This window comes from Oculina patagonica, chromosome 13 (assembly GCF_052425735.1).
Source record: "Oculina patagonica isolate OP01 chromosome 13, crgOcupat, whole genome shotgun sequence".
Taxonomy (NCBI): domain Eukaryota; kingdom Metazoa; phylum Cnidaria; class Anthozoa; order Scleractinia; family Oculinidae; genus Oculina; species Oculina patagonica.
The window spans coordinates 16,805,633-16,832,088 of record NC_135770.1 but is presented as its reverse complement, the minus strand read 5'-3'; the positions used below and the strand labels follow the sequence as shown (position 1 = coordinate 16,832,088).

At 38.6% G+C, this 26,456-nt stretch overlaps 3 protein-coding genes across 7 annotated transcripts in view; 2 read left to right on the top strand and 1 right to left on the bottom strand.

Moving 5' to 3' along the window:
* The window catches only part of LOC144634536 (pecanex-like protein 1), a 110,752-nt gene extending 107,457 nt beyond the window's left edge, over window positions 1–3,295 (bottom strand). For 3 of the 5 annotated variants that reach the window (XM_078493517.1, XM_078493516.1, XM_078493513.1), the window contains exons 1-2: window positions 3,018–3,295; window positions 2,418–2,816 (exon numbers count right to left, since the gene is read on the bottom strand). In XM_078493517.1, the coding sequence (XP_078349643.1) occupies window positions 2,418–2,816; window positions 3,018–3,170 (552 nt within the window). In that variant the 5' untranslated portion in view covers window positions 3,171–3,295. The remainder of the gene's footprint in view (window positions 1–2,417; window positions 2,817–3,017) is intronic. The other 2 variants (XM_078493514.1, XM_078493515.1) reach the window with 2 other exon arrangements.
* Window positions 3,296–3,375: 80 nt separating this feature from the next.
* Window positions 3,376–13,905, top strand: LOC144634595 (tRNA (adenine(58)-N(1))-methyltransferase non-catalytic subunit TRM6-like). The gene is made up of 13 exons (XM_078493608.1): window positions 3,376–3,532; window positions 3,726–3,874; window positions 4,684–4,781; window positions 5,577–5,668; window positions 6,402–6,485; window positions 7,058–7,182; window positions 7,713–7,758; window positions 8,156–8,250; window positions 9,119–9,255; window positions 10,797–10,876; window positions 11,350–11,452; window positions 12,610–12,696; window positions 13,711–13,905. Exons 1-13 carry the CDS (start codon window positions 3,459–3,461, stop codon window positions 13,861–13,863), a joined length of 1,323 nt encoding a protein of 440 aa, XP_078349734.1. The 5' UTR covers window positions 3,376–3,458; the 3' UTR covers window positions 13,864–13,905.
* Window positions 13,906–17,479: 3,574 nt separating this feature from the next.
* LOC144634552 (mitogen-activated protein kinase kinase kinase 10-like) overlaps window positions 17,480–26,456 on the top strand; it is a 33,336-nt gene continuing 24,359 nt past the window's right edge. The window contains 4 exon segments of the mRNA XM_078493548.1: window positions 17,480–18,445; window positions 21,006–21,183; window positions 22,506–22,654; window positions 25,265–25,440. Coding sequence (XP_078349674.1) covers window positions 17,725–18,445; window positions 21,006–21,183; window positions 22,506–22,654; window positions 25,265–25,440 — 1,224 coding nt within the window. The 5' untranslated portion in view covers window positions 17,480–17,724.

The following is a 26,456-nucleotide window of genomic DNA, read 5'->3' as shown; positions in this document are numbered from 1 at the left end:
CTACATAAAACAACCAGTTACAAAGAAAGTAATCTTTCATCCTTTCGTAGTGAGCTTTCTTTTTTTCCGTGAAGGATGGGGACATCTACCCGCAATTGCAAGTTGTAGATCTTTAGTAAATAAATAAACTCTAAGGTAAGCAATTGATTTGTATCTTTTGACTTCTTTCTATGTAGTTTTCTAATCTGATCACTTTTCATTTTATTATAGAAATTTACTTTAAAGTTACACAATGTAAATACAAGCCTTACCTTGTCTTGACAACTGAAATTTGATTTCGGGCCAGAACTCTTGTTGAGAAATTTTCTCTTGCACGATTTAGTTTTTGGTACAGTTCAGGCACAGTTTAGGCACGATTCTGATACAGTTTAGGCACGGTTTATGCACGGTTTAAGCACGGTTTGGGCACACTTTAGGCACACTTTAGGCACAGTTTGGGCACAGTTTATGCACAGTTTAGGCACGGTTTTAGCACGGAAAAGAGCGTTTTTGTGGTTAGGAAACGATGGTCTAACATCGAAAATCTAGTATTATTTTGAAAAGGGATTGTATAATCTCGACAAAGCTATGACTGACAAAAAGCTGATTTTATGTCAATTAGAGATATGGTGTTTTTGAAACACAAAGATAAGTGGATAGAAAGAACAAGCGAGTTTTAGAATGCACGTTTCGGTGAAAACGAATACATCATCTTGTGGGTCGCAAAAGTGATCAGGTGAAAAAAAGGTCCTCAGCTTTTATAAGGTGAGCTTTTTTTCAAGATTCAGAATGTACATAGGTTAAAGATTCTCTCTATGAAGTTTTATTACTGTATTCCTTATTAAAGTCGAGAAATCCTAAATGTGCCTATGTTAGACCGTAAATGTTACGCGCCATGTCAAAAAAGCCGTTTTCAACAGTGATTTTTTAATTATTTTTCGTCAAGATACACTTTAAAAAGAAAATAAGTCTTCCAGAAGAAATTTCTTTGACAGTTTAAAGTTGTGTTCAAATCTTAACAAAATCTCAATTTGGACAGCTTAACTACAGCATTTTAAAGTCAAATTTACAGCACTGATCACCAGTAGCGTGCGCCAGGCCACAAAGACTTAGGAAATCTTGTAGAGCTTCTAATGCCAGAAAAGCCAGCTGGACTTGTTGATGAGCTGGCATAGTGTTTTCTTAGCTACATCCCTGGCAAAACTTAGACTTCACTTGTGTAATAACCTGCGATCAGGCGTTATTTTTCTCGCGGCGGAGGGGTCAACGGAAAAATGAACGCCTGATACAATTACTTGTTGAGTCGTCTGTAAAAAGTCCAGAATCTGGACTTTTTTTCTGATTGGTCAGAAAACAAAAGGCGACATGAGAACTCTATCCTGATTGGCTAATTGAGTTCAAGTCGAATTTCCGGTCCAAAAATATCGCACGTAGATGATTGTTATCATGGCGGGTGTTGAGCGGAATGAAATAGAAAGCGAGTTCTTCTAGCTTTTAGAAAATCTCTCAAGAGTTTTGTTCACAAAACATTTAAAGACGAACAAACGGAGTGTATTCAATGAATAGTTTGGGAAAGAAAAGATGTTTTGGCGGTGCTTCCGATGGGATTCGGTAAGAGCGTGATCTATCACCAGTGGTGTCGAAGAGTATTACATCACACCACAAAAGACGCCAGACAATCGTGCTAGTGACGAAAACTACGACCTTGAAATCAATGACTGACCTGAGCCTTACACAAAATCAGCCTTTGCAGAAAACAAATTTTAAAAACCATCCGATCAGCTCGTTCAAAAAGGGTAATTCAAACACATGTTTGTGAGAGTAAAAATATAATTTGAAGGTGCTAATCACGCTTATCTGATGGCATCGCCGACATTCTCGACGACGTTGACAGATATTTTAATTAGGGGGCGGGAGACGACTTGACAAGTAATTGTATCAGGCTTTCCCTTTTTTCTCCTTCCCTCCGCCGCAAAAAAAGAAAGCCTGATCGCAGGTTACTCGTGTAGAAGTTTATTGGTTTCTGGATAATTTATGTCTGTTTAATCTTTTATAATAAAAATTTTCTAATCAAACTGTTTTCTCCTTTTTTCAAAATTTATCATGAGAATGCCTTAATCACTTTTTTCACATTTGGCATTACTGTATCAATTTCTTTGCCAGTGATCAGATTTGGAAAGCATTTTTCACTTTTAGTCATTGCCCCAGGGATACCCCAGGGGCTTTAACATGTACTTTGTTGGGGCTGCCTGACAAACACCCCTAGGTACTGTACCTGGGGGTTCAACCCCATGGGATTACAGGTGACCCCAGTATTACTTTCCTCAACTTCAAGTTTATAATTAACTAAGTGCTAAAATATTGAATATTTAGTTATAGAAGCTGTTATATTATAAGGAACAGGTAAATATTATAGTTATAAAGGATAGGAGATGGACCTGGTGAGGCCTTGCAGCAGTTGCAACTGACGACAGAAGAAGAGAGGAGGAAGAAGGAGGCAGTGGCGCTGTGGATAAAGCTGAAGTAGTACTCGGTTGTGCTACATTTTCTTCGCCACCCTCGTTGGCAACATCTTGCGAACAATGGTTTATCACCTCCATTTCAATTACTTCCCCACCAGGCTCCACAGGGCCGCTGCTAACCTCCACTCGTGAATTCTCGTCCCGCTCGGCTCCAGATTCTCCACTTCTCGCTTCTTCTTGTTGTTCGCTCTCCGTTCGGATTTCTTCGCCGTCGAACATCAAGTGCAGTCTGTAATTGAGGCATTTTATCACCAAGAAAATGATTGCTATGACAATGGAGTACAGGATCCAAACCAAGCTTGATGGAGCTGTCCCCTGTAGAAAACGAAATGCAAAAAATCACTATTATTTTAACAAACTACAACTTGAACTTGTACGTGTTGAAAATCTAAGGTCGCCAAAGGGTAACTTGAAATCAGCAATCGATCACCGTAATATACACCGTACGTTCCTTCAGGCTTTTGTTGGAAATCGCAAAGCAGTGTTAGTTAAAATAATCACCATGACACATCTTACCAGATACAGGGAAAAAGGGAGGCATAGCAGAAGAATCCACAAGTAGAAATGAAAAGTGTTTGTGAATATTTCTTGATGAGGGTCGAAGAACCATCCACCCGTCAATGAAGCCCAAACTCCTTGTCGCAAAATCTCTAACGTCTGTGATCCCATTTCAAATTAACTGATGTACTTTCTTGCTTTGATTTTGATCTACGGCGGAAGCCTACTGCAAAAACAGAGAGATTTTCTGTACGAAATACAGTCTACCGCCATGTTTTTTTCCTTTGGTGCGCAAACTGAAAGCGCCTGCAAACCAAAATAGTCAGCAGCAATGTTTTTGAAGGACGCTACATTTCCACCTAAATGAAGCATTTGAACAGTTTCAAGATGGCTGCCGGCCTGTTATTTTTGTAGCTATCATTTTTGTTGGACATTTGCCAGCAACTTCCCTCGCCAAAGATGATCAGTGAGGGGGAATATGTAATTTTAAAGAAGGAAAATGTTATCAAAGCTGTAAAAGTTCGTAAGGGCAGGTAAGCGTCTAAAAAATGTTAATTATACCAAATTTATTTATTGAAAGTGTAGACATGTGTTACACGTGCAAGCTAAAATTTGTCAAAAAATGTTCTTCAAAGAAGCCAAAAAAGCATTTCTTACCTGCCCCATGTTGGATCTAAAAAGTATCTCTGATACGTTATTCATGATGAGTGTAATTATCAAAATTAGGAAGGAGATATTTGAAAAGTTGCACTTCACATTGGATAGTGCTATTGGATGTCCCTTGGGATCCATATTTGAAGTAAAAGGAGGTAAACTAAGCATATTAGATACAACAGAGGATGTGGATGAACTTCTGATGGCAAAAGACAATAGTGGTAAGTATAGATGGAATCCTATTGGAAGCAAACTTTAAACATTAGGTTATTGCATTTAATATCCACCCCCCCCCCCCTTCCTGTTGAGGAAAGGTTTTTTTAGGTATTTCATTCTTACCCCTAAAGAAATCCATTAAAAATGTCTAAAATGCACTGAAAATGCCTTAAACCCCAATGAAATTCTTCGAAAATGAGTTTAGCTCTCAAGAATTCCATTAAAAAAGCATAAATTTGCCCCTAAGAATTCCACAGGATTTCCAGGTTTTACCCCTAACGAATTCCATAGCTTTTCGCCAATTCCCCCTAAAGAATTCCTGTATTTCATATCTTACCCCTAAGGAAATCCATGGGTTTTTTTCTCTTACCGCAAAGAATTTCACTTTTTCTCAACAGGTCGGGAACAAAAATTTAATGCAATAGCCCATTTTAATGGGAGGGACACAGATCTGAACTTCCCACTTCCTGTGCTCTTTACTCCAAGTTCCTGACCTGCCCCATTCATAGTGGTTCCTGTCTTTCCATGCTATTTCTATATTGATAACATGCAAATTATGTTACAAAAACTTTTCTCCATTTCTCCCTCTTCTCCTGCTCTTGTACCCCTCCAATCACCTGTTTTTCCGGGCTCCTGTCCCCTGTTCCCCCCACATATTAGACTTTTTAAGCAGGGGCATTTTTAAGCCACCATGACAGATGGCATCAAAAAGAGTCGTAAAGACAAGCTTGGACTACCTACCATATCAGCTCATTGGATAATATTAACTATTATTTTTTTTTATTTCTCCACTTCTTTTCATCTAACTTTGAAGAGGATAAAAATAATCAATTTCTTCAAAATGACGGCACTTCACAGAAGTTGTCTAGAGATGAAATTATGAACCTAAAAGCACAAGGAGTTAGTGGCAAGGTAAGGTGGTGGCCTGGTTCATTAGAGGAGTAAAACTATTTACTTGGCGAATCATTACACAAAATAAATGATAGTGAAACTACCTGCGAAATCCATTAAGTAGTGATTCTTCAGAAGGATGGCAATTTTCCAAGGCATCTTCCCCAAGAACACAGCACAACAGCAGGGGCAGGGAGGAAAACTCTCACTGATTTTTTTGATCCGCACTCCAGCTCACTAACCACAGATCCTGTGAGGTCAAAAGCTCAGTCTGTAGTCTTCTATTTGAGGCCACTGGTATTGCACCAACTTTTGAAGTTAAAACTGTCCATTTTACAAAACAATTACAGTTGCTAAATAAACTCTTCGCTGTTGTTACTCACACAATGCCAATAACTTGAGGTCTTCACAAAATGTGAGATAGCGAGGCGTGCGATCCATTCTGGTTAGCCTAAATAGCACTTTGGTTAGCCTAAATGGCACTCTAGTTATCCTAAATAGCATTCCGGTTAACCTACAGCTAGCTTAGGTAGCTTGCGGTTAGCCTTTTTATTGGGAGTATGGATTTCTGCGATGCTGCTTAGCCTTGCATGCCTCGCTGCCTTGCACATTTGTAAGGCCACCATCATGGTAAATGCATTTGTATAAGTTGGGCTTGGCTTTCTGCTTACTGTGTTTTGATAAACTAGTCTTGTTACCCCTAACCCTATCAGAAACTTGACCATACATACTTCCCACAACTGGGAAGTTTACTGATGTACATGTACCTCCACTTTAAAAAAACGTGATTTTACTTTACTGTTAATTCTTTTCTAGGATATTGTTGAACACCTTGTGGAGAACAGTGCTACATTTAAAGAGAGAACACAGTTTTCACAAGCAAAGTACAAGAAAAAGAAAATGAAAAAGTAAAGTCTGATTTGACTTTGTATTAATAAAAAAATAAATAATAAAATTACATTTATTTAGACACGGTGACGTTTAAAGCCAGAAGCTTGTGGGGCTGTGAATTTGAAATTCCAATTGCGATTGAATTGGAATTTGGAAGTGTTGGTCTTTGTGGAAGGAAGAAAACCAAAGAACCCGGAGAAAAACCCTCGGAGTAATAAGGACAAGAACCAATTTTCAACAAATTCAACCCACATATCATGCCGGGTCTGGGAATTGAACCCAGACCACATTGGTGGGAGGCAAGTGCTCTCACCACTGCACCATCCCTGTGCCGTCTTGGAATACAATTTTATACTGCTGTGATAAGAATATTAATATGTAAATTTGTGAACTTAGTTATTCTGAACCTAAACTGACCTCAAGACTGTGAGCAGTTGGCTTTTGCTCCTGAAATGCTCTGCAGGACTCAAAAAGTTAATAAAAAATAATTTAAATAATTTTTTAATACAAATTCTCCACACCGAGTTTTATTATTATGCACTTGGGGGAAACTACCGGGTAGGAGGAAATGACCATCAGAACCTTATTTGACTCATTTAAACACATACATGTAATATCTATGTCCACGGTTTTGACATTTTTTCATGTTGTTACTATCTAGACTATTATTTTTCTTGATGAAAACCAACTTTCAGCTGATTATGTTGTTGCAGTCACAACTTGCAAATGATTCTAGAATTTTTTTTTCAGACATGTTTTAAGGATGTCAATCTTGAGACCCACAACTGATCTCATAGCTCAAATGTACTACTCCAGAGGAGCAACAAAAATATGGTAAGCTCAAAATATTCCTTTTAATGTCATTCTGCAATGCATAGTTTCACTGCTAGTGTTTCAAAGTAAAAATCATCATAGGTTGATATTCATGCTAGACCACAGGTAGGCTAAGGTTTCATTTTTCCTGGGTGTCCTGTGGTCTCATTGTACAGTACAAGGGCAGTAAGGCCTGTACAGAGCGCCTGAGGGATTCAAGTTAGCCCAGTGTTATCTAATACAGAAATTCTCCACCTGTATACATTTTGTTGTTATACTATGTACCCCTAATGTGTACAGAAGGTCATGCATGGGTATGACTCCTGTTTGGCAAGGCCCCAGATTTTTTCTTTGTCACAGGCTTGTAACAATATAAATCAAATCTTTCACAAAGTGAATGGTGTTTTGAAAATAATGTCTGACATATTTAACACTAAGCACTTATCTGTGTTACTAAGTTAGTTAGAAAACACTCTCACTGACATATTTTACAACCATTTTCCCCTCATGGAATGCATTTTATTACAAGTTTAATGATAACATTTTTCACATGTATTAATTTTTGTATAAACATGTGCTTTGTGTCCCAATAGTGAGCTTAGACTGGACACCCTATCTCAGATTTTAACCATGTGTAATGTAAGAGCACACTGTCGAATGATGGTAGTAGAAAGTTGTCAAGGATTGGTGGTAGGAGCTCTTTTGGAAAGAATGGGAGGTAGGCATATTGTGATCAACACTCTGTTGGTATTTCATAAGTCGCAGACTTAAACACTTTTATCTTATTAACCAAGTGCAATGCTATACTGTGCAAATATCTGCCATGAAGTCATGTTAGTATAAAACAAGCACAGCGTGGTACACATACAAAAGACCAAGGACAGATATTCTCCCAGCCGGTATTGTCCCAAACAAGAAACTTCAAGTTGTCCAATACTTTGGAATACTGGGTCGATCAGAGAATAAGGCTTTTTGATAACAGTCAACTCTCACCTTTGGACACCTCACTATTACGGACACCCCATTATTACAATCAGGAGCTGAAGTCCCGACTAATAAGAAAATACTGAAAATATCTCCAGCTACTATGGACTTGGTGTATAACAGACACCAAATTTTTATTGTGGTCCTGAAGGTGTCCACTATAGTGAGAGTTGACTTTAGTTGTCTTTAGTTTTTAGTCCTTCAAGCTGTATTAGTTATGTAATAATCTACATAACTGTGCATTCTTATTTTTTCTTATTGAAGGTCTTGGAAGTCTTGTTCAAGTCTACTCAGGTGATTTCCCAGGAAGGTAAAAAATTCCAACATTTTTCTGGGTTTATTTAATTTAATGTACATGTTTCAGAATTTCTAAAACTCAACAAGATTTGAACTATGTCTACTGATTGAGATTTCTTTTTGTCTGTCATATCGTATGATTTGTTATCTAACAAGGTGAAGACAGAAGGAGAGAATAATTGTAGTCATTATTTCAACTGAACATGCTTGTTGTTGCATGCATAGCCCTATAAATAGTAGACTGTAAAAATTCATTTTTTTTTCACATTGAAATTGTTTGACTTCAGTATCCTCTTACCAAGTAATCTAAGATCTGATGTGATGGCGAAATGATTTCAGTGCAAAAAAAAATCGCAATCCTATTGTAATCAAGCTTTTGAAATTGTTCCTGGTCTTTTTTGTTCTCGCAGGCAGGGTCTGGAGTATTTTAATTTTCCCAAAAGCTTCATGGAATGTCTGAGTGGGTTTTCAATGGACAAAGTAACAACACTTGGTAAAAGCACAGGTAACACTGTAAAACTTCTGCAATAATAGTGGCTTTAAGTTATCAGCATGCAATTTCTCTATGCAAAATCAATACAAAGTCATGGGAAGCATATGAAGACAAGAACTGGGACTTGGAAACGGAAACAAATGCATGACTGAAGTTAAAATGAGGGGAGGGGGAGGGGGGAGAGGCTAGAGCCCTAGAAGCCGAATTTTTGGGCCCAGAGCTCTGGAGCTCTAGACCCCTTTGGGATCCTGATCTTGGAAATCCTGTACAACCCATACCGTAATGATTCGATTCTGTGCTTATTTACTTTTGGCACCTTAAGGGAGGGCGCTTATTCGAGACAGGGCGCTTATTCGGGACAGGGCGCTTATTTAATTTTTTGCGAAACAACCAAATGTTCAAAACAAAACTTTAATATATTTTAAAATAACTAACAATAATATAAACTGTAACAGTAACAAACTGTCGAAAGTTCAGTTACTTTTACAAGAATAATTATTGTTCATTTTAGCAGTAAATATATACATGTACGGTACGGTGAATGTTCATGAGTTTATATTTTTGATGTCGACGTCTTCATAAGGGTCAGTTAGGCACAATAGGAGCGCTTTTAAGAATGGGGGTGGTTATTTAATGGGGGCGCTTATTGGAATAGGAGCGCTTATTAACAAAAACACATTTGAAGGGGGGCACTTATTCAGAAGGGAGCGCTTTTTGGAAGGAGGGCGCTTAATCGAATCATTACGGTAAATCTGGTACTTTGATCCATGGAGGGGTACTATGTAAATGAATACAGAGTGGACGAGATGACTGAACTCATTCTGGAATAAAAACCACTCCCTGACAAAACAATTTATAATACATGTATGTCACTTTTCAGGTATTACAAAGAAGCCATTGTCAGATGCTGAGTCAAATGATACAACAGAAAAAGATAAAGCTCTCCAGGATGAGATTCCAGAAGGTAGCAACAGCAGCTCAGGAGAGGAAGAAAGTGGAAACTCCATGACTGAAGAGGTAAAATAATGTAATGACTATTGACATAGGATACTCGTTTTCTTTGGCCATCGTTGTTTAACTAAACATAACACGCAAACTGCGGCGATAAACATTACGGACAAACAAATTGTTAGGAAAAAAGGAGCACTAACTCTTGGGGCCAAGTAATGTTTTGAGAATTCTTCACAAAAGGGACGGATGGAAGGGACGGATGGGGGGGGGGGGGGGGGGGGGGGGGGGGGGGGGGGGGGGGAGGGGGGGGGGGGGGGGGGAGGAGGGGGGGAGGGGGGGGAGGGGGGGGGGAGGGAGGGAGGGAAGGGGGGAAGGAAGGGAGGAGGAAGGGAGGGGGGGAAGGGAGGGATGGAAGGGAGGGATGGAAGGGACGAATGGAAGGGACGAATGGAAGGGACGGATGGAAGGGACGGATGGAAGGGACGGATGGAAGGGACGGAGGAAGGGAGGACACTTAGAAGTGAAATAATGAAGCAGTTGCCTCAGTAAGGGGCGCGGGTGCTACTTGAAAATCCAATAGAGCAGTTTTCAATTGAGTGTCGTAAAACCAAAACCAAAGTAATTACTCTGGCCAATCACAAAGGACACAGACAATCCAGTGAACCAATCAAAACTCGAAGCAAATACATGTAGCCGACACGAAGCGCGGGAAAACGTGCGCGAGCGAGTCACGATTGGTTTTGGTTTTAGTTCTGATTGGCTGAGAGAGTGGCGCGAGATTTTTAAGCCAATCACTAAGCGTAGCAATGCAAAACCAAAGCAAACGCAATTAACTTTCGACACTCGAGTGAAAACCGCTCTAAAGGTGTTGGTATTAATTGGAAATCCACTAACAGTGTCCTGGCCTTCCGAAAACGTACTGTACTAGACATGAAAATTGTTAAAAAGTGGTGTGGCTAAAGCAGTGAAGTGGCTGAAAACTTGAAAAAGACGGGCCGGCGTTTGTAAGTTTGATAGTGTTAATTGGACGAAAATCACATAAAAACCATTGATTCCCGGCGTTTTTTTTTTCACATCTTGGAGAATAGATTTATGGCTTTCATTTATTGTCAAGGGTTATTTTGTTGATCAGTGGGTGTACCGTATTTTCTCGTTTAAACGCCCCCGGCGTTTATTTCAAACTTGGCTCCATAGAGCCGGCGTTTATTTGATTCCAGGAGTTTGTTCAAGCCCTATGTTTCTCAGAAATGATTTTTATTCATTATTTTTGACAGCAATATATTTAGACATTATTTTTAAAGCATGTTAAACCTTAAATAATTGTTTAAGGGGTTTATTTTTTAATACAGCTTGGAGACCCGGCGTTTATTCGGGGTCCGACGTTTAATCGAAAAAATACGGTACCCTCGCAGTTCTAGCATAGTTTACACAAAAACTTCAACGAAGAAAGAAGATTTCTCGTGACACTGCCCTGGTACACATGTCAAAGATGGAACTTTATTTATGATAATTACCAAGATATTTAGATCCCCAGCAGAGGAAGTTTTAAGTGAAATCATTAAAATTCTATGCTATGATAAATTTAAACAGACTTTATTTTAACGTAGGAAAAATTGACGCGGAGAATGCGGAGACAAAACGAAGAATCCAGAGCACGAGAAGAGTTAGAAAGTGGAAATTTAGACAGGTAACATGTTGGTCAGTTAAACTTTACAAATTCTGCTGTACCAAACAGCATGAAACAGTGCATTTGAGTAACTGAAAGGTTGTGGAAGCTCTTTTTCGGTGGAATTCTGTAAATTGCAAAACGTTTGAATTATCAGAACTGCAGCCTGAAATTTCTTTTCTCTTTCTAATCATTCTTCCCAATAAAACAGTCGACGGTAAACGGACACCTCTATAAGACGGACACTTCTGTAAAACTGGCATGCACTTGGCGTTGGTCCCAGTCCTGCCCTGCCTCAGTCAGTTTACTGTAACTTAACTCCCAATAAGACGTACACCTCTCTGTGATGAACAGTTGGAGCCGGTCCCGACGGTGTCCTTCTTACAGACAGTTGACTGTACAGCTGACTGTTTATGGCTTTTTCATATATTAGTCATCTCATGATTTTCTTTCGGCAGTTTTCTTGACCTACATGTGTTGTTTGTCTTCTTTAGTCTGGTAGTGGTGAGCCGTTTTCAACCCAGTCCTATTGTAATGGCTCTTCTTCCTCGCCTTGCTCCATCACGGCCGTTTGTAGTTTATTGCCAATACAAAGAGGTAAGCCGTGTCAACCAATAGCTCCGTTTTCATTTTACACGAACCTCCGTATAGCTCGCAGGCTTCTACTGTCGTTACAAACCCGCCGAGTAGTATAAAAGTGATGTTTTTGTCCACCTTTTTTATTCGGATGGGGGTGGGGGGGGGGGGAGGAGAAGTATGATTATTTTTTGTGAAATACATTTTAAAACAGGAGTGATGTCTAAAGATCTTCCATTCGACTCATGTCAGTAGTAAATCGCATTCTAACCAAAATCTTCAACCCCTAGGATATTTCCATCCTCTACTCCGTACCACCTTCTCCCGATATCTTTAGGCCCTGCAGGGGATGGATAATATGATTATTTAATTCAGGAGAATTAGGTTTTACTCTGTCTGTAAAAGTCTCTCAAATAACCACATAATTTTTAAAAGTTGGCGAGATAACGTACACCGTCATGAAATTGTTGTTTCATTGCGTTTATCTAGAGTGGTAAGGAGTTACGCTAATTTAGGAAGCATGTCAAGGGCCCGTCGAAGGGTATCGCGTGAATAATTGCCAATTATAAATTAAGCGTGACGAACCAAATGTACGTCTGCGCAGCAGGCTAGATTAAAGGAGAAGTTCACTCCAGAATGGCCATTTATTTTTTTTGCGCCAATAAAAAGTTTACACAAAGATATGGTATTCACCAAAATTTCAGCCTCCAGCTTTAGCTATAACCCTACGAAATCTTATCCAAAACTCGACAACTGAACGCCGCCATCTTGGAGCTGGTAATGTATGCGTGACGTCAAAGGAAATTTTAATAGTCGAAACTCCTTGTTTTTTGTATTTCTTGGAGCTCTGTTTGAGCAAAATGGAGCTGCACAAACAGGCATTTTGTCAAACAAAAGCCACTTCGAAGAAACAAGGAGTTTCGAGTACGGTATTTAAATTTTCCCGTCAAACTTCAGGCTGAGCTCATTGACGTCACGCATACATTACCAGCTCCAAGATGGCAGCGTCCAATTGTCGAGTTTTGGATAAGATTTCGTAGAGTTATAGCGCACGTCGAGGGGTAAAATTTTGGTGAATAACATCTTTGTATAAACTTTTTACTGGCGTAAAGAAAATAAATGGCCATTCTGGAGTCAACTTCTCGTTTAAAATTGATTAAAATTTTGTCACTTTTCAGCCCTTGATGGAGTGTTACGTGAACTTGAGAGAAAAAGGAACAGCTATTAACATACGTTTGACTGAAACATGGTGGCGGCATTATCAGGTAAGTCTGTCTTCAGATCGACATGCACGGGTTCTGTAACATGTAGCAACCGTCTATCACAAGTTACCTCCTAGCATTTCTTTCAGGATTGCTCTAACGATTCTGTTTATAATTATACACCTGGATAGAGAGAGGCACAGTGAAAGTATAGTAACTTGACTCCTGCCAGGGCTTACACTCGGACGGCTCTATCCACTAAGGGATAACCATTAGGGCAATGTACCTCTCTCTGAGGGGAGGCGCGGTGGCCTAATGGTTAGCGCGCTCGACTCCGAGTCGAACGGCCCGGGTTCGAGGCCTGGCCGGGGCGCTGCGTTGTGTTCTTGGTACCGGCGAATTTACTGCTGCTGCGATGGACTAGCATCCCATCCAGGAGGGAGTAGCAATACTCCTAGTCGCTTAATGCTACGGAAACGGGGATAAGCTCCGGCTGTATGGGCCTCATGGCTCGGAGACAGACTTTACTTTTTTTTACTTCTCTCTGAGCTATTGCTCCGAGCGTATTACCTGGCGCACTTTGAAATGAGAGAGAGTCTGTGATGCCTAAGCGAAAAAATTGTTAGAATTTGTTAGAAAAATATCTATCGTTGTACTAAAAGAAAAGGAACGACCGTTTGGTTTCAGTACTTGGGTCGTATAAAGTGAAACTTCAGTAAAACAGTTCGCTGTTTTTCTTGTTTTCCGTTTGTTTGTTTGTTTGTTTTTTGAACGTCAAGTGAAGAGAAGCTCTACTGGTTAAAAAAGAAAAACTTTTTGACCATTTCACCTTGATCATTTTGTACCGAAGTGCCAGTCCTTATGTGGAGGCGGGCCGGTGAAGGTTATGTATGCTTTATTTTCTCTTGTGTTCCTTGTCGTCGTTTTCAGGGGAAAATCCGTTCAGCGATTTAACCTTTATGCTTCTGTAGTAGTAGAAAAGAAATGTAGAAAACAATGGATACCGTATAAATGCATGCTCCTTTACGTTACTTCTTTTTTAGAAGTCATTAAGCCTGCTTCTGTTTGTCTTGCCAGGTTCTTCCAGCCCGCACGCACCCTGAGATTGCTATGAACAGTACCGGCGGATATCTGTTATGTGGAATAACAGTTGAACCAGACACACCGAGCACAGGGGCAGATCAGACAGAGCATCAAGCCAAGAAACCAAAACTAGATGAATGTGGTTAATTTGAGTGATTGGCAATGAAATTAAACAGTCTGTTTTAGTAACCATTTTTCGTCTTTATTTTTTCTGTGAATTAATGCGGGCTACTCCTTTGTCGTTTTGCTTGATCGAGCTGGAAGATGGTTTTTAAAAAAAAATCCTAATTAAAAAAAAGCCATTGCAGTACAAATTTCAATTTTAGCCTTACTTCTCCAGTAAACTCCAAATAGTTTACGTTTTTATTGAACAGATTTCCTCGCTGACCAGAATCGAGATACACACTAGCGTGACTAATAAAAGGCAAGCGGTTCTGAAACAAAAAGAAAACGAAATACACGATATACAAATGGTAGCTACGAAATAGAACATTACGACAAATAATAAACGAAAACAATAAAGTACCTCGATAGTAGGCCAACGTGACGGATCAACGAAGCCCAATTTAGCTTCCAGAAAACGACTTGATTAAAAACATTGCTTCACTTCAAAAGATCCGTCATCTGAAGATATAACACTTGACAACCGACTGACATGACTTAACTCGCTCGAGTCCCAGTAACGCGTGTTCGCAGAAAGGAAACTCGATCCTACATCTCCCTCCCCTCCCTCCTATACTCCCGCTACACCACTTGTACTCTTTCCCTTGGTCCAACCCTCTTTTCCTCAGATCTTACATCCTCCATGATCTTGTTGTAATCTTGGTAGTTTTCGGTGCAAGCGAATTTCAGAGCGACTTCCTCGTCCTTCCAAACAGCGCGATAAACTTTTGGCGCCATAAAAGTAAGAAAAAGAAGAAGAATACTCGCAGACTACCTTAGTACGTGAAGATTGACCTGGTATTCCTGGTCAAGGTAGAGGGAAGAGATTTTCTGACAGAAGACTCACTTAGTTAATCCGTCTTTGTCACGATAATGTTGCTTTCGTCATGATGGTGAGTATGATCTCTTCAATTGTTAAGCTCACATGCCAGGAGCGAATTTAGAAGAGCGGCAATTTTGGTTTTGCCAATGAAACGTAGGTACGATTTTCGTTCTCTTAAGATGCCGTCTTCCGAACAGGGGCTGGTAATCGGAAGCATGTTCCCACTTTCTACTTGAGAGATCGGAAGATGCCTGGTGTAAAGTATGAAACTGCGTAGGGGTATATAGTAGGAAAGACTGAATCTTTTTTCGCTAATTCGAGTTGCGGAAAATGGGAACCTTACAATACAAGAAGGCATGTGGAGTATATAATTAGCTTTGGGGCGTGAAGAAATGCACTAGATTGTCGAAAAGTTGCAGTTTCCTGTTAAAACTGCGGGGTTCTCAGTTAAGGAAACACTGATGTCAACACATCATCAACAGACAAGTTCTCCTCACTGGTTCTATAAATTAAGTATAGTAATAGTTACAACGGAATTTCTAAAAGATCAAGAAAATTCTCCTCGGTAATCAATTCCTTAATTCCCATGTCCCATGTGCTTGAGTATGTATTGATATTTACAGGAGAAATTAAATTTGCATCAAAGCAGGTTTTCTGCCTTTTGGAAAAAAACTAGCGTAGAAGTACCGCTATGAACGGACGTGAGTTTAAGTTTTGGACCTGACTATCGTTGGAGCATCTCTTTTCAAGACGTGATGCAACCAGTTTGATTCTTTGTGGGAAGTTGCATTTGTCCTCCCTCGCAATTTTTTTTAAGAAGAACTAATCACGTTTTACCTACACTTGACACAATTAGACCCTTGGCCGAACTACCAGACTACGCGAGGGGGGCGCAAACGAGCGACAAGCAAACATGATGGTCTGAATGTATGGGGGTACTGGAATCTCAGTCATCAATTAAAGTTTCGGTCACTTTCACATCTATCAGTAAATTATTACCGATTTCAAATAAAATTTTTTTTGGCCCCTCAAACGTGGGGAAAAATTGCACTGGAAAGGACTTTCAAAAATTGCAACATGTGTCGTGCTTTGTGGAATTTCAGTTATTGTTTTCAAGAAAAACGTAGTCAACAAGGTCGTAGTGTTACTGAATAACGTGATCCTATCAATTTGAACTGTTCCCTCCCTCGCAAATTTCGTTTTCTCTAGATGGACACTCGGAACGAATTAAGCACGTTTGTCATGCTTTGTGAAATTTTAAGATTTACAGAATGTCGCTTAGAACGTAGTCGACGACAAGCGTTAGTGAATATATTTAACTCAGGTTTGTAATGTGTTAAAAATGCGGCAATTTCGAAAAGAATGGTGCTATTTTTGAGCACAGGCCAATTTAGAAGTAGAACGGAAAATGGGGGCGGAATTATTGAATTAAGAGATGTGTATAGGTATCCTGTCAGCTAATTGTTGCGTAGGATAATCAGGAAGCAGTGACTGAGAATTGGACGAAACTTTTTAGATCGCACTCTTATTATACACTTATGAGTGCATTGTGTGTGTCGCATCTAACGGTAAAATTGCATGGGTATCTCGCTGGGGGTTCTTCAGAAGGAAATTTTTACAAGAGAAACGAAACGGTTTGGGAAAAAACTATTTTGGAGACAGTGAAGAACATGTACACGGCGAGATGTTTTTTAAAAAGTTTTCCGAGTGTTGGAAATGTAAGATTATAGGTGTACAGCTAGAGTCCAAGCCGAGGACTGGAATGTATCAGAGCGTGGGGCTCGGTTGTAGGGCGGAACTACGTGGAGGCGAAACTAATATGACCTGACCTATTATATAAATTACTTAAGAGATCAGTCATCGTGATTTCTGACAATATCGCTTGATATGCTACAATGTCTAAAATCAAATATTTGAAGACCTATAAAGTCAAAACGCCCGTCACGCCTCGACTACAGTGGCGCGTGTCGGAAACAACCACAAAGAAACTGCACTGTTGCCCTCGTAAACTGCTCAGTGTTTTTACGCTAAGGGAAAACCCTCTCGTTAGTTCCGTTTCTTTTGCAGGATTTAAAGCGAACTTCAAGTCTTGAAGGTCTGAATCAAACGGTGAACATCCACCGATGTGTCAAGATGTCTGCAACATTGAAAACAGCCAAAAAGTGTTTGGAAAGAGAATGCAATGTACAATGTTGACTAAGATAATTAAACTGTGTATGAAATATTCCGTCTTCATACGGTTCATAAAGCGAGATAATAACCTCAATTGATTACAAATGATTCGAATATAGAGTCATGTCTAATTTTAGACATGACTTGGTAGCTGAAGAAGTTGTTATGAAGTCAGAAGAATCTGGGGGATTCCCCGATACGTAGACTTGTTTTTTTGCTGCAGAAAATTATTTTTTTCGCCCGATCAAGCATTCGTTCCTTTCTTTTATTGCAAACGTCCGGAAAATGAGTCAGCTAAAAAAGCACAGTTCCCTAGATCCCTTTTCTTTAAAATTTTGCAGCGATTACCAGACCGTGCTAATTTTACTGCCAATAAGAAAAATACGGGTAAATTAAAAAGAGAATAAAAAAATATATACAAAGCTATTATTAAAAGAATAAACAAAGCTAAACAGATTTCAGATTATTTTATACTGGCCCCTAATTTAGAATGCAAAGACGTGAGGAAATCCAAAATGTTCAGCGATGTTGTCAAGGCAACGTGGGCGAATGTCAACTTTCGAAAGCACGGAAAGTTCAATTCCAACCTTTGTACCAATCAAACACCTGACATCAGTCACATGACTAAATAATGCAACCGCGCCCGCCTCGGGACTGCCTCCATTTTGAACAAGCTTTTTTAGGATTTTCAAAATATTCAGGCTGATTGTTTATGCGCCATGAATGCGTATGAGTGCGGCGATTTTCGATCGACTTGGTTTTTAAAACTCGCCAGGAGCTTGTGATATTATATACGGATAAACAGAAGAAGGTACAGAGTGTAATATCAGTCTACGGTTTGTTGGTGGCCGATGCAAATGCCTAGTGTTACGCGAGTACAAGGCGAAGGAATGGAAACATTTACGGGGAGAAATTCTCCGTTGACAAACCTTTTCAGCGGCGATTTTTGCACGACGTTGTACGATTACGATGCTTTAGACGACGATGAACTAACCTTTAAAGCAAGCGATCGGATTGAAATTTTATCGAAGGATCCCGAAGTAAGCGGCGATGATGGATGGTGGGTCGGGCGAGTAGAAGGACAAGCACGAATCGGCTTGTTTCCTTCGAACTATATTACAACAGATGCTAAAAGGACGAGTTTGAGCGAACCTCTGGAAATCGATTTCAATGAAATCGACCTGATAGATGTCATCGGTGTCGGAGCGTTCGGCAAAGTTTATCGCGCTTCTTGGAGGGACGAGGAAGTCGCTGTTAAAATCGCTCGCACCGAAAACTACCAAGATTCCAACGAGATCGTGGAGGATGTCACGAAAGAAGCCAAACTGTTTTCAATTTTTCGACATCGCAATATTGTGGGTTTATTTGGTGTTTGTTTGAAGGAACCTAATTTCTGTTTGGTTCTAGAATACGCTCGAGGCGGCGCTCTCTCGCGCGTGTTGAGCACTCATGGTCGAACAATTCCTCCCTCCGTTCTGCTGGACTGGGCTATACAGATTGCCCGTGGTATGTATTACCTACATAATGAAGCACCCCTGAGCATCATACACAGAGATCTCAAGTCTGGAAACAGTAAGTAGATTAATTTCGTGGTTTTGCCCTTATTTGTGGCGAAAAACGGGGGACTTTGTAAATTTGTGTTTTTCCACACAAGAAGAAAACAACAAGACAATTGTTTCGCTCGTATGAGCATTGTCAATCGGTATTGTGAATTTTTCATGCTCATTATGTTTTAATGACGGTGTGAGTGCGAGCCTTTGGAAATTATTTTGCACGAATTTGATGATGCTATTATCTTCTGGAAATGCAGCGAGACATATAGCAGTTTCCTTTCTTTGCCAGTGATTTTCAGTCTCGGTGGCGTTTGTTTTGAAATTTTCAGTTAAGCTTATATAAGTTTTGTTTTTCATCTTCGAAACAAAACTCTCGCGAATATAAATATTAAGGTGATATTGTTGATAGCTGTATCAAGATACCCTTCCTTGAAACCTACAAGGTAAATTACCTGTTTTAAATGGGTTCCTTTTGCTTGACAGGAAGTTAAGAAATTTAAGCTTATGTGGATATTTCTCCTCTTAGCTGAAATAAAAATGTTCCGTGTCTGGATTAAAGAAGATTTCATTTAAATAGCATTATCTAAACACTAACCTATTCTTTTCCATATACTAAATTTGGAACTTTTGTTATAAATGGATTGTATACTTTGAGATCGATTTTAAGAAAGCCGGCCAGAGAGATTTTAAATAACATAATTGCTATCTTTGAAATTATCTCTAGAAATTGGTGTACAGATAAACATGCTGTTATTCTTAACAAAATTAGTGGTATTTAATTGATTGTTTCATTGGCTTGTACAGCAGCTAGGGAAGTCAGTCATTAAAGGTATTATTGTGACACCAATTTGGAAAATGGTTTTTGACTTTAATATCATAGGTGACAAATTACTCCTTAATTTTGGCGCGAAATTTTAGCGTTAATTTATAATTTCACATGTGAAATTATAAAATTGCCATCGCAAGGTAGTTAGCGGCAAGATGGCGTCCGTAATAAAAGATGTTTTAAAGCTTACACTTTGTACATTTTCGCTTGAATTTTCATCTTAGCTAGCTAGCCTTGGCCATGTAATAATACTTTTGATGATATTTTATATTTTAAAACATCAAAACGACTTCTAGACTTAAGCCAATTACAAAAATGGCATCGAGCGGATTTTTGAACAAAGGGCATCGTTTTCAATTCATTCAAGACGAACTACGGTCATAATGTGAGAAATAATTGACAGTTGATTCATCTTTGAAACTTTTTGTAAACAGCAAAAAGGAATCTCTAAAAGGTTTTCTTCAAAGACTTAAAAACTTGCGATGCAATATACCAATCAAAAACCTACGATTGCAAGCGTAATTTGTCACCTATAATATTAAAATGTAATCAAATGGTATACTCGTAAAATTAGGAAATAATTTCACTTGCATTTTGTCAAAATAGAATAATTTCCCTCGCCTAAAGGCTCGGGAAATTATTCGCATTTTGACAAAATGCGCATGAAATTATTTTCTAATTTCACTCGTCACCATTTGATTACCAATACTAATACAATTTTCTACCAATTGTTTGTCTGCCTGGAAGTTTTTTCTCAATCAATATACAATGTTTATGTATTTTGAAACAAAAAGAGCTTAAATTTTAGCATCATCAAATTCTGTTGAAAAAAAAGCATTCTTTGATAGGTGTGTATTATGGTGTACATTTATCATCGCTTTATTTTACAAAGTACTGCAAACCATTGGTCAAATATTTTCTTTTTTTTTCATTTTATCATTGTAATGTTTCCTGGGATCATATACATGTAATAGAAACAAGTGAACTGAAACATTTTGAAAATTAAAAGACAAGCCCCCCTTGGTTAGCTTGTTGGCAAAATTTTATTTTATAAGATAAGTGTAAACTTGGAGGCCTTGACTTAAAATTTTCTGTCCATTCTGCTTAAAGCATGTAATGCTGTCTTGTTGGTTTTTATTGTCCAGATGTCATAAAGTATTTTATAAGTGCATTGGCAAATTTGTATTTCATGTACATGTAAATGCGCATGTACCTTGGTTAAAGTACATACAGTGTACATGTATGCGCAGTGATAGTCAAAAGCCCTTGGTTTCTACACAGTCATAACCACAGCTTTGTACTGGGCATTAGGGACTTATGGGGACCTGACCCTTGGTGGAAAAATGTTATCAGTTTGTCTGAAACCTTACTAATTAAATTAAATTAATGTGTGGGGATTTGGTTATTTCATTATGTCAATTCTTGCAGTGTTATAAATGAGGGAGCTATGCAAATTGAATGAGTTATCATAGAGCAGCATTGTGGCTTATATTTATCTTTGGTGTAAACTTTTTTTAAACCAGTTTGATTTATTTTTCATTGTCTCATATTCATTATCATAAACTGAAACAAAGGGAAACGCAAAAATTAATATTTCAGTCATACTAACTTGTATGATTGAATTGGCTTAAGGGTGATTCTACCTAAATAAATTGAACACAGTATAAGCTGTTTATGAAGCAACAAACAATGCAAATATCATTCATCGTATTGTAGATGTTGAACTAAGGTGTTGCATTCTTTTCCTTTTCAGTTTTGCTTCTAAATAAAATCGAAGATGGGAACTTTGAAAACGTGTTGAAAATCACAGACTTTGGACTGGCCAGAGAAATCGTGACTACAACACGGATGAGTGCTGCGGGAACTTACGCATGGATGGCACCAGAAGTCATCAGAACTAACACATTCTCTAAAGCAAGTGATGTTTGGAGGTGAGTGTAGTTTTTTTACCATGCACTGTACAAACTTTTAATACTTCACCTTGGACTTTGGAAGGCACATTAGATCTCGTATTTAGAGACCTGCAGTGTAGTTAGATCCCAGACCAGGATCATTGTGTTGTGTTCTTGGGCATAAAACTATTTTAACAATAGAGTGTTTCTGTCGAGGAACTATCGGCTGATAGTTGCCCTGTGGAGATTTGATGTTCTTAAAACAAATATTAGCCCGAGAAGCGAAGCTTCGAGGGCTAATATGCTAGTTTAAAGAACATCAAATTTCCAAGGGGTAACTATCACCGATAGTTGCCGATAGTTCCAAGACAGAAACACTCTAGATATTGTCTTTATTGTTCACCACTAAATTTTCTTCCGCGCGCACACACAAAAACAAGCATCGTGAATTATTTTTACTTTTCAGGATAAAAAACTCAATTGAAAGCCGAAATTTCACAAACGAAACAAAACCAGACAAGAAACCCACTAAATGCAGTGAATTTGGTTGGGTTTTTTGTCTGCAGGCACGCTTGTTTGCAAAAAAAAGTCACGGGCGGGCACTATCGATCCGGGCATTTTTCTTCGGCGGGGCACTATGGGCTGATAGTGCCCTCCGGCGGACGGGTACTATCGCGTCACATGTTTAATTTAAACCAATCAGAATCGGAGAAAATTTAGTGGTGAACTATAAATTCTCATAGTGCCTCCCTTTGCCAAAGAGTACATGAATGAACAGGTTTTGGCCAATCTTAAGGGGAATTTGACCCACTAAAAGTGACATTCTTTGATAACTTCATTGTATCCAAAAGAAGTGATTGGAAAAGGTTGCTAAATTGGAAAACAGTGAGGGTCGATTACATTTAATTAGTTTTACTATTAATCAAAACTATAACAAAATTCTCGATCGTGATTGGTTATCAGCAACCAGATTTGAGCATTTATAAAACAGTGTACCTACATGCTTGTAATTGGACAGTGTAATAGGACAGTTTACGCGTCATGCCTGTGTAATTGGACAGTAGGCGTCAATTTGCGCGTGCTGTTGTTGTGCATTTTGTTGTGTAAACTCTTATGTTTTTTAGTATTCACAAAGACTTTAAACCATTTCACCGGTAAAGTTTGTTTGTTTCTCGAATTTTGTCATAGTTAAACAAATCGGACTCCCGCTTCGCGGTCGTCCGATTTCATTAATCACTCGTATGATTACAGAACGAATTGGACTCCACTCAGTCCTATTACCATTATTAATACTAATCAACCTTGACCTTATCGATCTTGACCTTATATATCTAGATGTCTTTGTATTTCTTTGTTTTCAGTTTTGGTGTAGTTTTGTGGGAACTGTTGACTGGTCAGGTGCCATACAGGGATATCGAAGCTCTCGCTGTAGCTTATGGTGTCGCAATGAACAGTTTGACTTTACCAATACCAAGCACATGTCCTGACTTTTTTAAAGATTTAATGAAAGGTATAAGTATACAGATGTAGACAGAAAGTGTTATTAGAGTCTGTGCAGTATTGGGAAATGCATAAAACCTGAAAAAAAAAACTTGAAAAATGAAACTGAAAAAACTTTGAAGAATCTTCCAAATTTCAGTGTGGCTAAAAACACCTTGTTTCCATATGTCTGAAGAGAAAGAAAACATGCAAATTTGCATATTTCATGTCTTTATATCTCATTAGTATTCAGCATGTGCATTAGCTCTCTTCTACCCATAAAACTACCTTTTGGTCTTGTCTTCAAGCTTTGATCTGACAATGTTAATTAAAATAGCTGTATGTAAAGGAAAGGTAATTTTTGGCAGCAGCAAAATACCGTCGCTTCCATCAAATTAGATCATGTTTGGGCGGCGAGTGTTCATGCTTAGATGCAAGCGACGGTATAGAAGATAAACAAGACTATGTGCAAGGAAATTAGGGACATGAAATTGAGTTGCCTTGGACTTTTCTGGATCTTAACCTTCTTAAGTTTTTCTTTTTTGTCCTTAACAACCATGATGAGGGCTTTAATCCAGGGTTTTTGCTATTTCAGTCAGAAGTGCAAGGCTGCTGCCTAACGGGCGCCCGGTCGCCTGGGGCGCCTAAGTTACGAGTGCGGGCGACTAAATTTTTGTTCAAGGAGCCCGGATGGGCGCCTGAGCACAGATTTTCCATTCTCATCTAATGACTTCAGTTTCCTTGTAACTTTGTTCCACTGGCGTAAGATATATCCCGTTCAAAACAATAAGTGCTTCATTTCAAAACGGAAATACTAAAATTGTCCACAATCGAGATAATTTTAGCGTAAAAATACGTAACGTGTCTATGCAAAATTCGGCAACTTCGAAAACCATTTATTTTCGACTGTTTAGGACTGGGACTGACTCCCAAATATGGAATGAAGAATGAATGGTATTATGGGCTGCTTCACCTTTTGTTCGCTACGTTGATGTTTTGGAGGAGTTAAAAGTGAATTTGAAGTAAACATTTACGGATACAAAAGTGAAATCAATCTCCTGGCCATCCACGCATCAGGTGTGATCATGACAATTTTAATCTGCAAAAGCTTGATACAAAAACCTTTTCAACAAGCCTAAAATAATGTGCAGAATGTTTTGATGTTACACTTACGAATTGCTGTAATTAAGCTTATTATTTAACTCAAACTTTTATTTTTTCACTTTTGAGAACGCTTAATTTCATAACAACAGAAAATATGTGCCTTTTCTGTGACATTCTTATCAGCTACCACTTTTTGTGGATCAAGTTTGTTTGTTCATTTGAACTGTTTCGTGTTTTATCTTGGTCATTGAACCGTGACAAGGAGAACATTACTCTTGAAAATAATAATGTGCTAGAAAACTTTACTGAAAACAGTTTGAATAACATGAATTGTTTTTAAAACTACTATAATCTATTGTATAAGCAACTCATTTGATAAGCCGAGAAACTGGTTTTTTTTTTTTCACAACTTAATTTTTCTGGTCTATTTTTGACAACTGATTATGAAATGTAGATAAGATCATAATTTAATTAAAGTGTTTACACAGGTGTTTTGACTTTTTATTACCTTTTGCCTTAACCTTCAAATAGACCTGCTAAATTGTAATCTTGGTTCTGTTAAACCTTAATTACTAACAATAATTCAAGTTCTTTAGTGAGCTTGCTGTGCAAAAGTGAAATAATAATTTTGCTGCTTCATGCTTCATTGATTTTGCTTCAAAACTTTGGATGTTCCTTTTAAACAATGTTTCATTTTGTTTTACACATTTTTAACTTTTCAAACTCATTTTAAGCTCCTGTTCATGTCACCCACTCAGTGTAAAAAGGGTTTTAGCGAAGGAGAGGCTCGGCTAAATAAACTTTCAAGTTAAGAAAGCTAGAATTTCTGACACAACTATTTGAGGGAGGTTACCCTCAGAAGCTCTCAGAAAAAATGTTGTCAGAAGGAGTTTTCTGTTCACGTACAAAGGCTCTACTGACAAAACAAAATGTGTGTGCATGTGGAACGGGACGGGAGAGAGAGAGAGAGAGGGGGGGGGTGGGGCTGCTCCCCAGGCCCCTCCCCTAGATTTGTTTTTTTTCTTCTACCCCACTACCCCACCCCCTCCCCCGAGGATCGACCATGGCAACTTTTAGGCTGGGCTCCGAAAGTAATGGCTTGGGCTCCTAACTTTTGACGTTAGGAGCCCGAAGGGCTCCTTAGAAATTCCCTTAGGCAGCAGCCTTGAAGTGTGTTGAAAATCTGTAATTTCAACCACTTCCTTAAATTCCTTCGAGTTCACTTTCTCATAGAATTTTATACATGTAAATAAGCTTAATCCAAATACCACTTGGCATTCAGTGATTCAGCGCTTAGGCACTGTACATATTGTGGTTTTAAATTTGCTTTAAAATTGGTTTTATTAACATTAATATTTTTCAAACCAGTTGCATTTTTTATATGTATTTTCTTTTGCCACATAATCGTTGCAGGTAATGTAACATTAAATCAAAAAAGGGTTTGAGGAAATTTAAACCAAAAACAAATTTAAAATACTGCTCAACCTTCAAGCAAAAAGAAGAAGACGTTAAGAGGACGTCTTTTTCTCTATTTTAGATTGCTGGCAGCAAGATCCCCACAATCGACCTTCCTTTCAGGGAATTTTGGAAGATCTGGAGGAAATTTCAGATTCTTCATTCGCACAAGATGATCAGAACTCATTTCACACACTGCAGGAAGGTTGGCAAACAGAAATCGAACAGATATTTGATGAGCTAAAAGAGAAGGAAAAGGTAACAAGTTTTTTTCAGTTGTTTTTCCTTATTTAATTACAGTAATATTATCTAGAAATACAGCTAGCATTTCTGTCATTGTTGATGGTAATTACCACCATTTGCATTGATACGCGATTTTTCAAATCGAATCGCCAGCGGAAACATTTCCAAAATTTCGGTCAATCAAAGTTTGAAAGGGTTTCCGACAACATTTCTCGCGAGCGGTCACGAAAGTGAAATGGCGATAAATAATTTTTTTTTCCTTGTCAAAACTCCTTAACTGTTTTAAGCAGGGGCAGATAAAACCATTTTGTAGCTAAGTTGTCAAAAAGGGCTTTGTCTCGCTAAACCGTCGGAATAAACACCATAAAAATGATAGGTACAGAACTTTCATGTTCAGCGAGCCGTGAACATATCGCGACATTCCGTCTGTCCCTAAACTGTCGGCTTTGTATAATATTAATTTTTCGTAAAGATCTGTAAACCGTCTAGTTTCTTTCGGTTTCCAAACGCAATAGCCTTGAAATTGAAGGTTAAGTCTCGAAAAATGTCTTTGCTGCATAATAAAGTTAAATTTGATCAAGTTTCTGTAGTCTTTTGTCAGCGTAAAATTTATTAATCGTCAGTAAAATTTCAAAATCACTTGTGTGAAACGTCATTTCAAACTTTGATCAACGGAAATTTTGGAAACGTTTCCACGGGCGATTCGATTTGAAAAATTGCGTATCAATGCAAACGGTGGTAATCCATTCTTGTCCGTGGTTTCCATGTACATGTATGTATTTTCTGTAAACCTACACTGTATTCTGAGTGGATTAAATGTGCATGACCAATATGCTTGGTAGCCTGAATTTCAGACATCCCTCTGTGGTCGCCTACTCCCCAGAAGGGACGTCTGAACACATCTGGCCCTAATGCCATCCGGTGACGTCACTACACTTTGGTTTTAATTCATGCAGAAAAGTTTCTGTCGAGGCCATGAAATTGTGAAAGAAAAATCGCTTCAATAAAGGATTACAGGGTATAAAATTGTT